Below are 14,939 nucleotides of genomic sequence, written 5' to 3' on the forward strand. Positions count from 1 at the left end.
ATAAGGGAAAGAATTTTTTAATAAAATATCAAAATCTGTTACCCATGCCGTTGTAACAGCATCAACCATATTAAATGCTTCTCGTTTTTGTTATTTGCTCTACACTTAAAATCTGTTTCTTTCTCAGCTCTTTATTCATTAAAGTTCCGTATTCAAGTTCTCATAAAAAGCTAATTCTGTTCTGTCTTTCAATGGGCGAATGGATAAACTGGTACGTTAATGCAATGGGACAGTACTCAGCAATAAAAAAGAATGAACTCTTGTCACACAAAGCAACTTGGAAGACTCTCAAAGGAATGATGCTAAGTGAAAGAAAACCTCTGTAAAGTTACATCCTTGTACATTCTCAAAATGACTAAACTACAGGGATGGAGAACAAATCAGTGATTGCCAGGGGTTATGGCTGAGAGAAAGAATAACTTTTATAAAGAAATATAAAGAGATATAACTTTTATAAAGAGATATAAAGAGATAGTATGATAGAGTTTTTTAGGATGTTAGAACTGTTTTGTATCCGATTATGGTGATGATACATGAATATCATATGTTAAAATTTTAAGAAACTGTACACCAAGAGAAAAAAAAACAATTTGAAAGATAGCAAAAGTATCTTATAGTTCTAATGGATGAATAGTGAGATTAAGCATTTCTTCATACATTTGGTTAAATATTTGTATTCTTTTATGTATTGTATTTTCTCCAGTTAGATTTGTTTTTTTAGGTTGTTTATTGAGACACAATTTGCGTATATAATAAAATATACTTTTTAAGTATATTGTTTAATGAGTTTCAACAACTGATTCTAGTAATCACTGCTACAGTCAAGATATAAAACATTTACAGATTATCCGGTCCTATATTCCTGCCGGTTTCTGAGTAGCACTCATGATAATATTGCCTTCGTATTGACATTTTCCTCTCAGTTTAATGTTTTTGAGCTTTATCCTTGTTGTTGTATATGCCAGCAGATTATTTATTTTTATCAGTGAATAGTTTTTCATTGTGTGGAGGTACCACAGTTGTTTATCCGTTTACCAGTTCATGGACATTTGTGTTTTTTACAGTTTAAGGCTATTATGAATAAAGTTGTAAACAGTCACTTCTAGGTCTTCGTGTGGTCATAAGTTTTCATTTCTTTTGGGTAAATGCCTAGGAATGGAGTTGCTGAGACATATAGTAAGTGCATGTTAACTTTGTAAGAAACTGCCAGACCTTTTTTCAAAGTGGTTGTGTCATTTCGCATTCCCACCAGCAAAGCACACGGTTTTCAGTTGCTCTGAATCCTTATCAGCACTTGAAATTGTTCATCTTTAAAATTTTAGCCATTCTTTTAAATGTGTAGTGATATTTCTTCTCAACCTCAACAAAAAGTTGTGGAGGGATTGTCATTGGGATAGCATCAGTTTTGGAACAGCTGGCAGTATTGAGTCTTTTGATCCATGAATGTGGAATATCTATCCACTTATTACTTTCAGTTAACTTCTCTTAGCAGTACTTTGTAGTTTTCAGATCTTATTTTTTGTTAATTGCATCCCTAAGTGTTTCACGAATTTTGATGCTATTTTAAATGATACATTAAAAATATATATCAATTTGTTCATTACTAATTTACGGAAACAGTTACTTTTTGTATATTGCCCTTTTGAACTCATTAGTTTTAGTAGTTTTTTTTGTATATGCTTTGAGATTTTTTAATGTAGATGGTCATGTTATTCACAAACAGTTTTACTTTTTCTTTTTCAGTCTGAATGCTTTTCTTATTTTATTTGCCTTTCTCACTGGTTAGGAACTCCTGTACAATGTTTGAAAATTAATAGAGCAGACATCCTTGTCTTGTCCATGATTTTAGGTAGAAAGCATTCAATCTTTCCCATTTAGTGTAATGTTACCTGTTAAGTTTCTGCAGATTTTTTTTTTTTTTTTACATTGGGTCTAGGATATTCTCTTCTATTCCTGCTGAGTTTTCATCATGAATGTATGTAGGATTTTGTCAAGTGCTTTTCTACATCTTTTGAAATGATAATCTTGTCTTTTTTACTCTGTTGCTCTATGGTGGATTACATTGATTTATTTTGAATCTTGAACTAGTTTTTCATCTGGCATAAACCCTATTTAGTCATACTCTTGTCTTTTTTATGTGTTGTAGAATTTGATTTGCTAATATTTTGCTAGAGATTTTTGTATCTGGGATCATAAGGATATTTGTTTTTCTTTCTTTCTTTCTTTCTTTTTTTTTTAACACCCACAGCACCTGGTCTTCTTAGGTGGTCTCCCATCCAAGTACTAATCAGGCCCGACCCTGCTTAGCTTCCAAGATCAGACGGGATCAGGCGTGTTCAGGGTGGCATGGCTGTTGTTTTTCTTTCCTTACCGTGTTGTCTGATTTTGGCATCAGGATAATGCTGGCCTCACAGCACGAGTTGGGAAGTTTCCTCTTCTGTTGGTCAAATTTACCAACAAAGCCATCTGGGCTCAGAATTTTCTTTGGGAAGGTTTTAAACTATGAATTCTGTTTCTTTAGTAAATAGATATTCAGTTTAGTAAATAGATATTCAGTTTCTTTAGTAAATAGATATTCAGTAAATAGATATTCAGTTTTTTTTAGTGTTTTGAATCATTTAAAGAATTTACCAATTTCATCTGTTTTTGAATTTATTGGTATAAAGTTAATAATATTTCATTATTTTTCAGTGTCTGTAAGATCTACAATGATGGCTCCTTTTTCATTCCTGATATTTATAATTTGTATATTCTCTTTGTTTCTTAAACAGTCTGGCAGATATTTATTTATTTTATAGATATTTTCATAGAACCAGCTTTTATTTTCATTGGTTTTTCTATCGTTCTTTTCCTGTTTTACTGATTTCTGTTCTTTACTATTTTCTTTTGGTTTGCTTTGTGCTTAATCTTCTTTTTAATTTCTTAATGTGGAAACTTAGATTATAACTTGAGACATTATTATTATTATTATTTTATAATAAATGTATTCAAAAACTACAGATTTCTCTGTGGGTACTTACTATTTTAACTGTATCTCACAAATTCAAAATGTTGTCTTTTCATTTTCATTCAATTTTCTAATCCTTTTGTCATTTTTCTTTGACTTGATTATTTAGAAGTGAGTTTTTAAAATTCTAAATATCTGGGCATTTTCCAAATGACTTTCTTTTATTCACTTCTAGTGTATATTTTATTTTGTTTAGAGATTATACTTTTTGTTATTTCATTTTTAAATTTATGAGATTTATTTTATGAGCCACCATTTAGATTATTTTATTTGTCTTAGAGACTGATTTCTAAAAGTAAGTGTCTCTATTTTAAATTGAGTTAACTTTGAAATGTGTAGTACCAGAGTTGGAAATATCCTTTAGTCCTTTGAATTGACTCAATGTAAATGAGTTGGTATGTCAGCCATGGATTGCTGAATCATAGTGGGCCTATAGTAATAGTTAATGTATCTTAGCCATTTTCTTTAAAATGTTTTGTATTTTCTACCATAGTAAAAAGCAAATAACTTTTAAATTTAATTTTAATATCAAAATATTCATTTGTTTATTGAAAAAAATAAAGATTATAAAGTAAGTAATGAAAAAATAAAGTACCGTTTATGTATTATTTACCTATAGATATCATATAATTTATCCTTGGTTTGATAAGTTGTTCAGGGAGTAGAATTATTTTTCCTACTTGTCAATCTGTGACATTTTCTTTTGTAATTCTGTTTGTTGTAGAATTATTCTTGTAATACCAGTTTTATACTAAACATGATGATTTACATTAGAAATAAAACCCCCGTTTAGTGACATCTTTGTGCACTCGACCAAAGTGCCTTTTTTATTTTCATTTTTAGCCTATTTCAAACCTGATATTGTACTATCTCACGAAAAGATAGAGTGACCAATTGATTGACAAATCAATTTTAATTTCTTAATTATTTTTTCAATAAAAATCAATATGGATTTGTTTTGATTGCTGAATCTGATAGTCTTAAATCCTGATAATTATGTACTCTGCTGAAATTAATTTTCCTTTTATATAAATACATTGACTATTCTAAGTGAGAGGACCATGTGTAATCAGAACAGTAAATTATAACATGTTACTGATTTCGAAGCCTATCATTTTGTTTGTTTCCTTATGGGGTATTTATATCTTAATTTATTATTTGTGCAGGTGAATACCAAAATGAGATTTCATTCCCTAAGCATTCACTAGTTTGGCAGCAGAGTCGCAGCTGTGGGTATCATCTGGAAGGAGAGACCGCGATGTACTGCACTCTTATAATAGAAAATAGAATATTGTATGTAATATTCATAGTGATTCTCATATAGTCTGGTCTTATGCTATTCTAGTGAATTGAATGACAATGAAATGATTGATTTCCTATTTGAGTTAAATTGGTTTTGTTTCTGTGACTTTAGGGACTATAGTTAGTAGTCGATAACCTCAACTTTTCCCATCATCTATTTTCATTTCCCTCCCAAATTCAGATAGATTCAGGATTTGATGATGATTTCTGGAGCACCTAGCTAGTACTTGCTTTACTAGTCCTTGCTACTGGGTAATTTTCTTGTAATCAGCTTTTCTCTGTGATTTCACCCAGTCCCTTCTCTCTTACATTTTCAGTTTTCTACTCATTTCTTCCCTTATACCTCTGAACTACTTGGGTTACTTGTATTCTTAAACACAGACAGAGCTCTGCTCTTGTCCATGTTGTACTTCTTTTATCATATAAAATACATTAAAAAGTACTCTCCTTGTTGCCGCAATCTAATCACCCTGTTAGTACTTCTATTCCATAATATAGCTTCTAGGTCCCATCGCTCTGCTGATGCTACATTTTCAGAAATGATTGATGTCCTGATTTCCAGTGTAATGTTTTGTACTCAGCCCTCATCCTCTTTGAACTAGGTTGACAGTTTGTTCTTTCCTTCCTTTAAGCCCTGTGCACTCTCTCAGAGGCTGTCCCCTCTTCAGCTGACATTTATTGGATATGTGTATTGTGATCCAGGTTAAACGCTTCTAGGTCCGTAAACATGATCTTTATTTGAGGACTGTCTTCTCATGCTGTGTGTTCCTTGAGTTGGCGTGCTCTTCCTCCCCATTCATTCTCTCCCACCTCATCTCTCCTGCTCCTGTGTTTCTCTTTAGGCCCACTCTGTGGACGGTCTTCACATCTCTTTCTTTGCCCCTGACCACTTTTAAAACTACTTCATTTCCAGCCTGTCTTCTGCATCTCTGCACCTGACGTTTGATGGATTATGTAGACCTAGCATGCAAAATCAAACTTCACTGTGTAAATCCAGCTCCTCTTTTTCTGTAAATGCATCATAATTTTGATCATTCAAACTAAGAAATGCAGAGTTCTTTTGACTCCCCATATTGAGTCGATTAATAAGCCTAACGTATAGGTTCTCCCTCTTCAGTGTTCTTTGAATTCTCTTCATTTTCATTCATACTTCATCATATTTGAAATTTATTATGTCTTGTCTAGGTTCTTGCCATTTTCTCATAACTTCTTCATTCTTCTTTGTTTTTCACATCTAAGCCATATGTATCAAATGTACAACCAATTGTATTGTTGCATACTCAAAAATTATTTGGGACTCTGGAATGTCACTATCTGAGTTCACATTCTTGTTCTGCCACTTACTGGCCTTGTGGTCTTTGAGCAAATTAATTTAGTTTCATTTTGTCATCTATAATACTGGGGTGAAAGTAGTATAATCATATAGGTTATTGTATAGAATATAAAAATGTTAGCTGCCATTATTATTAGTTCTACTTCTGTAACCAACAGAATGGTCTCCACCACCATTTGCAGAATAGAACTGAGAATCATCTGCTTGTGTTTTAGAATGTTCCAGAATAGGCATCCAATCTGCAGTTTCCGATCTTATTTCTCATTGCTCTTTTCCGTGTATTTTGTGCTCTAGTCAAGCTGGACCACTTCAGTGTTGCCAGAACATCCTTGTTTCTCACTTCATTCTGTTTCATTATGCTTTCCCCACCCATCCTACTCGGTGTCTGAGTTCAGCCTGTCTTGATTTTGAACTCTCATTCTCCTTGGTAACATTCACATGTCATTTGCCATGTTCTATCTGGTATTCTGATTGTGATTCATGTTGAGAATACATCCTCGAACATACTAGACTTCCTGATAAATACTTATATCCAGGTTTAAGTTTGCTTTCACTGCTGCCATATTATCCAAGTTGTTCATAGAGAACAGCTTTTTGTTTGTTAAAACTTTTGAGTTCTTCAGTCACTCAGGTCTGTTTTGAAGATTGGTTGTTCGACCAAGTCCGACATGCTCAGATTTTTGCCGTGTGTGTGATGTCTATTGCTGTATAAGTGATTACCCCAACATGTAGTGTTTTAAAAAATGAACATTTATTATCTTGCAGTTCTGCGGATCAATAATTTGTATAGTTTAGCTGGGTGGTTTTGTCTCAGGATCTCTCCTGAAGTTGCAGTCCAAGATGTCAGGATGTAGGCTCTGGTCATTTGAAGGCTCGACTGGGACGGGAGTCCATTTTCAATATGGCTCAGGAGGCCTCAGTTTTTGGTCACATGGACCTCTCCATAGGGCTCCTCAGTATCCTTGTAATAAGGATAGCTGGCTTTCTTCAGAGTGAGTGATGCAGTAGATTAAGTGACGTGGAAACAACACATTTTAAGAAGTAGTCTCGGAAGTTGTATATCATCATTCTGCAATATCCTGTTTATAAGAGTGAGCTATAAACTCTGGTCCACACTCAAGGGGAGGGAGATCAAGCTCCATCCATCTTTTAAGGGAGGATTGTCAAAGAATTTGTGCATGTATTTTAAAACTCCACGTGATTATATTTTTTCATTAGGAACGCTAATGACGTTGGGTAAATTTCATTGTGGCTATATTTTTGTATATTAAAGAGATTCCATATTCTGAAATAAATAGATATAAATATGGTTTTTATGGGTTCTCAAAGATTTGCATATTCTAAATTCTATACTGATTTTGAGTTTATTATGTAAAGTTATTTTTTTTTAACCTCAAGTTTGAGTAATTTTGTTTCCTTTTTCAGGGCACCAAGATGTCATTGAATTATTCCAGCTCTGTTCTATTGTTTTTCTCTCACATTCCCTATTTTAAGAAAATGTATTAAGCATAGTAATTATAGAAATGTATTTATTGAAATAAACGGCTTATTTTTCCCTCTCAGCTGATTTGAATAGGATGCACAGACAAAATGTAGATGCCTACCATAACCCAGATGCAAGAACATACGAAGATAAAAGGGCTGTTGTAGCTCTAGACCAAAATTTAGCCACTTCAAATGCTGAGAACCTAGAAGATTCTACAAATAAAAACTCAGGTTTTTAATTACATTCTATATTTTCTTTTACATTTCTAAAATTGTTCATTTAACGTTTCTCTTCTGTTCTCTGACAAAGTCGTACTGTAATTTTGAGAATTTGGTTACTCTGAGTCAGGAAGCATAACATGTTATTCGTGCTATTTACAATATCTTTCCTGCATAGGTATTTTGAAAAATATGAATAGGGAAATAGAGTTTGCTTCTTAAAACTATTTTCTCTCAAGCTTTGTAGCTCGCTTATGTATATTTTAGCTGCTGATAACATTTTCATTTTGCTGGTGGGAAGACATTGCTTAAAATCAGATTGTCTTTTTACATATACACAGTTTGTTTCTTATACCCATAACTATTTGAGTTAATGAGAGGTATCAGATGTGATATGATAAATTGTACAATGAAATTCATTTTTGTTTGTTCTATAATCATTTGTTCTCCCTCATTTAAACCACAATGTACAAAGAAATGACATAATTAAAAGTTTGATTTGGTATGTGGTCACATCCCCCTTTCTTAAGCAAATATTTTTAATTTGCTATTAAGCAACTTCCTTCAATTAAAAGTTCTGTAAATTAAAAATTAATATATTTTCTTATGACTTGCCAGGAAAAATTGTCATCTTTCTTTATCAAGTATATATAAAAATGTTACATATTTAAAAATCAACATAAGTTGATGTCTATAAAAGTAACCATTTATTTACTACAAATACTACTTTATACTTTCACAAAAGTTTTGATTTTAGGCTAGAAAAGAACTTTTACATTAAGAAGTCCTCTAAAATAGCTCTGACTTTCAAAAAATGACTTTTTTATTTTTAACTCTTATGGCTTATTGGCCAAACAGACAGATGTAATGAGGAATCATGATTAGAATCCCTAGTCTTGCATCTTTCAAGCCTTCGATGGTAGCACTACTCTGCAGCCTTTTGAACACTTCAGGATATGGGTGGGTTGTTGTTGCCATAGGCAACCTGTACCATATTTGATCTCTAGTTACCAGCAAATGTTTTCTTACATCGATCCACAATAGATTTTTACTCAGTGGATCCATTTTTGATTTTTGGAGCTGTAAGGTTTTGATGAAGTTATTAATTCGGCTATCACTCTTGGTCTGTAATAATTCAGCATGCGATTGAAACACCTTTTCATGTTATTGCTGTGAAGAGAGCACTTTGGCTTCTTTCTGATTATTATTACTTTTTCTCTTCATTTGCTTTTTCTTCTAGTAATCTGTATTGAGATTTCAGTGCTACTGACCCTTTCTCTACCTTTTTTTTCCACGCCCAGTATTGTTTGTAGTTGTCTCAGCATAGAACTTTCTTTGTCTTAGTAATAACATTTTTAGGCATTTAGCTCTGCTTACCGAGTAGAGCCCTGGAAAAATAAAAACCCCTTCTCAAGAACGAGCACAAACTTAATTGAATATGCTCAGCAGAATTTGTCTGTAGCCTTTCTACACACCGCCAAGGTTTCCTCCTTTTTTTCTGCGTGAATCGAAATTCCCTAAATTAACTTTCATCCCCTAAGAATTAACATAGACTTCCTGAATATAAAAACTTATTCAAAGTCACATAATCTGTTGCTATGCCACCACATATATATATAAGTGTATATATGTATACACATGTATATGTATGTGTGTATATTCTGTGTGTACACGCATACACATATGTATGTGACATTTAAAGGCCTTAGGGAAATCGTATATCTGAAAATTGGACGTTATAACGTGTGCTTAAGGTTCATTATCTTTTAATGTTCTGTCTTCATTAAGTCCTTCTTAATGCTCTTTTTTTATCCCTGGTTCTTGGAAGAAGAATCATGTTTATAAAGTCCATACTAATTTGGCTAAAATTTTTTTTTTTTTTGGCTTATTTTGATGCCTAGATACATTTTCATTTTCTTTGTATAAAGCAACAGTTTTCCTGCAGTTTTGTTTTATAATTGATGTGTTTTTAGAAGACCTTGTCTGTCTCTAATATTCTCTAATTGCCCCAAAGGCTTAGAATTTCAGTGATCATTAAAGCGAAACATACAACCTAGTTTTGTTTTGCTAATCAGCTTTTCTATCAAAGTATAAAATTTTAATGTAAGTATCGATTTGGCTTTCTGCTGGCCTATTCAAATAAGCATTAAAAAATTTAAATACAAAGACAAAGAGAAACCTAAAAGGCAGCTAAACTGCAAAGCATTTAGCCTACATGAACTATGTAGGTGAGAGAAATAAATGCTTTAGATGAATGATATAAAGAATGAGTCAGTAAATAAAAAATAATGTAAACAGTTATATGAGGCTTAAATTTAAGTAGGTTTTTTTTTTTCTGCATTTAAAGAGATTCCTGAGGTATAATTATTTTTCAAGTAGAAATTTTATGAAATATTTTTTTCCTTTCTCAGAATGTGTGATACTAATAGGCAATATAATAGATAATGTTACTTTGTTTATATCCCTTCAATAGAATTTTTTAAAAAAATTATTGCAATGATTGAAAAGTTATATTTATTAAAAAAATGTTTTTAGAGCTGACTTTATTGCTTTAACCATGGATGGAAGACCTTGGAATTACTGATTTTTTAAGACAATTTTGGAAATTTTTTACATACATAATACATTTTAATATATAAGCAATAGCATTAAGAAATGAATATTTACATTCATAAGAACTTAAACATGCACTTTTTTTCTCTATATAAATTTTAAAGCCTTTGCTGTAATCAGAGTTGTTTGGGTTATTAGCTTTTATGTTTTCTCGGTGTCTTTCAGGTGTAGATATGTTATGATTTTTCAGCTATTTATTTTAGTTTCACCGTTTTTCTTCTGTTATTTTTCATTTGGCCTTCAGGTTCTAATCTCAGCCATCCTTTTCTGATTGTAGCCTCTGGACTTCCAGATTTAGCACATTTTTTAAAATATGAACTTAGTAGCAAGCCATTCATTCTTTAACATTTACATGTTTTAAACATTGGCTAATGGTAGTTTTTTTTTTTTGTAATATTTCTCTTTCAAGGTTGTGTACAGACACAGAGCTCTCCTTTTGCTCGGGGAAATATATTCGGTGAGCCTCCAACTGAACTTCAGATTAAACAGCAAGAATTATACAAGAATTTTCTTCGTTTTCAGGTGAAATACTTATTTGATTATAGTTTCAAAGTTTCATAAGAGTTTTAACAAACTAAACTTGCAAAGATTTTTATCCATCGGATAAAGAATAAATTTTAAAATGCCATGCAGTTACCTATAATCTCTAATTTATATCAGATACAGGTAGTAGTACTAAAATATCACATATCTGAAAAAGGATTCAGGAGACATGTTAGGTATACCAGTTTACTCAATCTTTTGTAAACTAAATGATTGTTAAAGAGTGCTGAAATTTCTAAAACCGAAAGGTTTAAAATATTCACCTATTAGGAATAGAATTAGTCTTTCTAGATGCTTATGTGTTAGTAGAAAAGGAATAGTTTTTTACCTAAAAGATTTGATGTTCTTGGCTCAGTATAAGTTATAAACAAATAAAAATTAGATGTAATCACATTTTGCAGTTATTTGCCACATTTATTTATGTAAACAAATAGCACTTAAAATAGGAATGCGCAGGAAGACACTTGAGCATCCGGTGTTTATTGAGCTCCTGTACCATGGCCACCCCGTGCTGATCACTAGGGAGGGAACCTGAGATGGGAGACGAGCCCTGGAGGGGTTCAGTGTCTTCTCTCCTTACTGCCCCTTCCACCCACACTTAAACCCCAGTGTCAGGTTAATCTCGTGGCCTGGTTAATCTTCCTTTGATATAACTTTATGTTACTCTTTTTCACTCAAAACTAGGTAGTAGCTTTTCGTTTCTACAGGAATTGTCTAAATTCCCTAGTCCGACATTTAAGGCTACCCAGTGTAATCCCAGTGTCTTAAATTCCTCTTAAAGAGTGTCTGCTTGAGCATGTCATCTTTTTAATCCTGATTGTTGTGGACTCTGACATAAGGCAGTGACATGATAGATGCAGTCTTGTGGATGATTGGTCTGGTGTTAGTGTTTAGAATGTATTGTTGGAGGATTTAAAACATTGGAAACAGGGCTCTTTACTAGAGTGGTGACAGTGCAAACGGATGGAAGGACCTTTCTAAGGATCAGCAGAATGAATAGAGACATCGAGTGTAAGAGAGTAGCATCAAGTCCCAAGGGTATTGGCCACAGAAGTCAGATGACAGCAGTTTGAGGGTCATAGTGTCACCTGTTGAACTTGAAAGACCCTGTGGTCTTTTGCCCATAATGATAGTAAGTCAAAACTTAATAGCTCCCATTGTACTTAATTAGCAAGTGTTGGTGTGATCTAGAGTAGAATTTAGGAAGCAAATAAACAAAATGTTGCAATTGTATAGCTTGTTATTGTTTATAAGATACTTTTACATGTAGTACCTCATTAAACCTCAACAATCTCTGAGGAAGGTATTATTTTTTCTGTGACATGCAACTAAACCAGACTAAGGACTCGTCCGTGGTGGCAGAGCTGGCAAATCGTGAGGCCAGTGCTTGTACCCAAGTCTCCTGACTTTAAGTATCACATCTGTAGGTACAGAACTTCTGTTTCTAGGGAGCTCCTGGAATTCTCTTCCTCTGGAGAAGACCACTGGTGAGGGAGGGAGCTTTGGCTACATCAGTGTCACAGTGAGTTCAGCTTTCGGTTCACCCACCCCGTGAACCTTCAGTGTGCCTGTGTGGACCGCTAGCGAATGGTTGTCTGCCTGTTTTCTTCAGCAGCCTAACCCCCTCTGCTTACCCCAGACAAAATCTAGCACAGAATTCTAAGAAAATGTAAAATAGCTCAATAGTATTTATTATTACTACCAATGACATAGTGTCAGGCGAGAAGTATCTCTAAACTTAAGTGTTAAAGGGAATGTTATAAAATGTTCACATCTGTGCTCAAAGATGCAAGAGAAGCCTTGGCTGCATGCGTGCAGCAAGTAAGTGTACCGTTCGTTTGTTCGTGAAGCAGAAGCCTTCGTGTGGTCACAGGTTAGTAAATAACACATGTGAGTATTTAGGTAACATTTTAAATGGGAGCTTTACAAATAATACATTCAATAAAATATTTGCAGAATCCCAAAGCACTTTCGTATCATACAGTTTGAAAACCACTCGCCGAGAAGATAGCTTTCCTTTTTCCGTTGAACTGCTGTGTAGCATTTCTGTTGGAATGGCATTTCTGTGGATTCATTAGGTGTGTGATCCATTTATGATTGTGACCTTTAGTGGAGAAGTGACTCTGTATTTGTGATTTCTTTTTTCATGGAGTAGGAAGAAGAGGAAACTGAGTGTTAAATGTGAGGTTTTGTTGTGTAGATCATAACTGATGTTTTCTTTAGGTATATTGTACTTGAAGAAGCCATTACGTGCACGCTGCTTAGTACTAAATATTAGGATTGTGCATATTTAACAGTGATGTGGGCAAAGCCCTAGCATGTGAAGTCATGCGACATGTAAGAAGATTAAAGTTCCTAATTGCTCAAAAGATTGACAGCACTTGATATAACGGTCTTGAAGTTGGAGACAATGCAGATAAAAGCAACAAAAATAATATGAATGATGACAATCAAATCATACCTAAGAGTAGCTAAATCCTATTGGTAGCTTTAAACCAGTGTCACGAATGCCAGTACCCATGCTGCCCTTCTCCCCACTGTATTCACGGAGAATGTAGACTCTCTCTTAGGGTTCTCTTTCTTTCAGATCTTGGACTCTGCCTCAGGATATTCCCACAGAGTATTCAGAACTGTGCATTCCAGGTGGCTTTCAAGATGAAACTTAATTATGAATCCTTGTGGCTAAAGTCATCTTTGTCCTTACAGCTCACCAGTATTTAGGAAGGAAGGAAAGGACATTCTTGGAGGAGGGCTTCTTGCATGAAGAATGATTGAATGCTAACATGTTGATTTTACTGTTGTTTCAGGATACTAATCAAGCCAAGAAACTTTGAGACAGAGTAGCAACGTTATAAGACAATACAGTCATGAATTATTTATTGAGTACCTTCTAGCAAGGAGGAACTTTTATGGTTGTTACATATCTTTTTCATTTCATTTCTTTGAGCATCCTTTGAGATGTAGTTGTTATTCATTCTTTTTACCAAGTGAGAAAACTGACCAAGAAAGTTTCCTAAGGTCACACAGTCTGTAAGGATTTGGTGGAGCTGGAATTTTACTCACAGCTCATAATGTTGCATTTGACTCATGACATTACCTCATGTAACCTCCCTAATAAAACACAGGAAACTGAAAAATTTAGGAACTTATTTTTACTTTCAAAAAAGGATAGAAATGTTGAATTCATAGAATACTCAGAAGAAGTAAGTGGTATTCTAACTTTTCAGTAGTTTACAAAGAAATAACTAGGTTTAATTCTTTAGATTGAGGAAAAGAAACAAAGAGAGGAAGCAGAGCGAGAGAGACTGAGAATTGCAGAAGAAAAAGAAGAAAAACGGCTGGCGGAACAGAGGGCGCGAATCCAGCAAGAGTATGAAGAGGAACAGGAGAAGAAAAGGGAGAAAGAGGAGGAGGTGAACTTTTTTCCTCCTCCTTTTTACTTAGTCTGAAAGTGAAATTTTTATTTTGACTCGAAAAGGTGTTTATTACTTACAGAGGAGACCAGTCTTGGGGCACATTTAGAAAATACCAGTTCAGTACCCATTCACTGGATATTATTTTATTAAAGTTAAAAACTAAGTGAAGAAAAGGGATAAATGTTGACATTTTTAAGTCAATAAATAGTTTATGCTAAGGATGTTATAAAAGCTGCCTAATTTATTGTGAAGCAGACAGTTTATGTTAAAGAACAACTATATCTTCAGTTTTGCTTCTTTATTGCACACAAATAAGGCAGCATATTTTTGAATGGAATAGGGAATATATGTGTGGAGTATATATAGTTTTCTCTTTATTTTAAAGCAAAGGCTAAAAAATGAGGAGCTTATTCGGTTAGCTGAAGAAAGACGAAAAGAAGCAGAAAGAAAGAAGAAAGAAGAAGAGGAAAAACATAACCTGCAGCTTCAGCACTACTACGAAAGAGAGAATGTACCTGGGCCAGAATCGAAGGTCAGTCTCCAACGAGGTCGGGTAAAGCGTAGTTGAACCCACTTTGTCCGCGACAGTCGGGGAGTTGGTACCATGAGGGAGAAAGTGGGGAGGGGGGGCCGCACTGGACCTGCTGTATGAGGCGATGTCACTGTGTTCTGTTGCTGTCCCCCAGTGAATGCAGTGGGTTAATTAGCCATCTGGCTCTGTGCCCGTGGCCCGTGGGCCAGCACCCTTGCACCCTTCACGACAGGGACAGGACAGAAATTGAGAATAAGTGGAAACTTATGTGGCAACTTGTAAAAGTGATTTTATGTCTGTTGACTCTGCTAATACAAAAGCTGGGCTTGAATTGCATAATGTCCTTTTAAGTTTTTTATTTATCTAGTAATTCTTCTGACTGTTTTACACATTTGTCCATGATGGATGGGAAATTAAAGAAAAACCGCTGGCTCAGCACAGCCTGGTCTGACGTTTGTGCCTGAGATGGGGGTTCACATCCACTGTTGG

At 34.1% G+C, this 14,939-nt stretch overlaps 1 protein-coding gene and 1 non-coding gene across 2 annotated transcripts in view; one reads left to right on the plus strand and one right to left on the minus strand.

Moving 5' to 3' along the window:
• CSPP1 (centrosome and spindle pole associated protein 1) overlaps positions 1-14,939 on the plus strand; it is a 107,824-nt gene that overhangs the window by 64,688 nt on the left and 28,197 nt on the right. Inside the window, exons 17-20 of the mRNA XM_023533289.1 lie at positions 7,206-7,358; positions 10,369-10,481; positions 13,766-13,915; positions 14,304-14,450. Of these exons, the coding sequence (XP_023389057.1) occupies positions 7,206-7,358; positions 10,369-10,481; positions 13,766-13,915; positions 14,304-14,450 (563 nt within the window). The remainder of the gene's footprint in view (positions 1-7,205; positions 7,359-10,368; positions 10,482-13,765; positions 13,916-14,303; positions 14,451-14,939) is intronic.
• On the minus strand, positions 2,240-2,358 carry LOC111742722. Its single transcript, XR_002781438.1, has one exon. It is a non-coding gene; the product is annotated as a 5S ribosomal RNA (ribosomal RNA).

The sequence above is a fragment of the Pteropus vampyrus genome, unplaced genomic scaffold (genome assembly GCF_000151845.1).
Source record: "Pteropus vampyrus isolate Shadow unplaced genomic scaffold, Pvam_2.0 Scaffold99, whole genome shotgun sequence".
Lineage (NCBI taxonomy): Eukaryota > Metazoa > Chordata > Mammalia > Chiroptera > Pteropodidae > Pteropus > Pteropus vampyrus.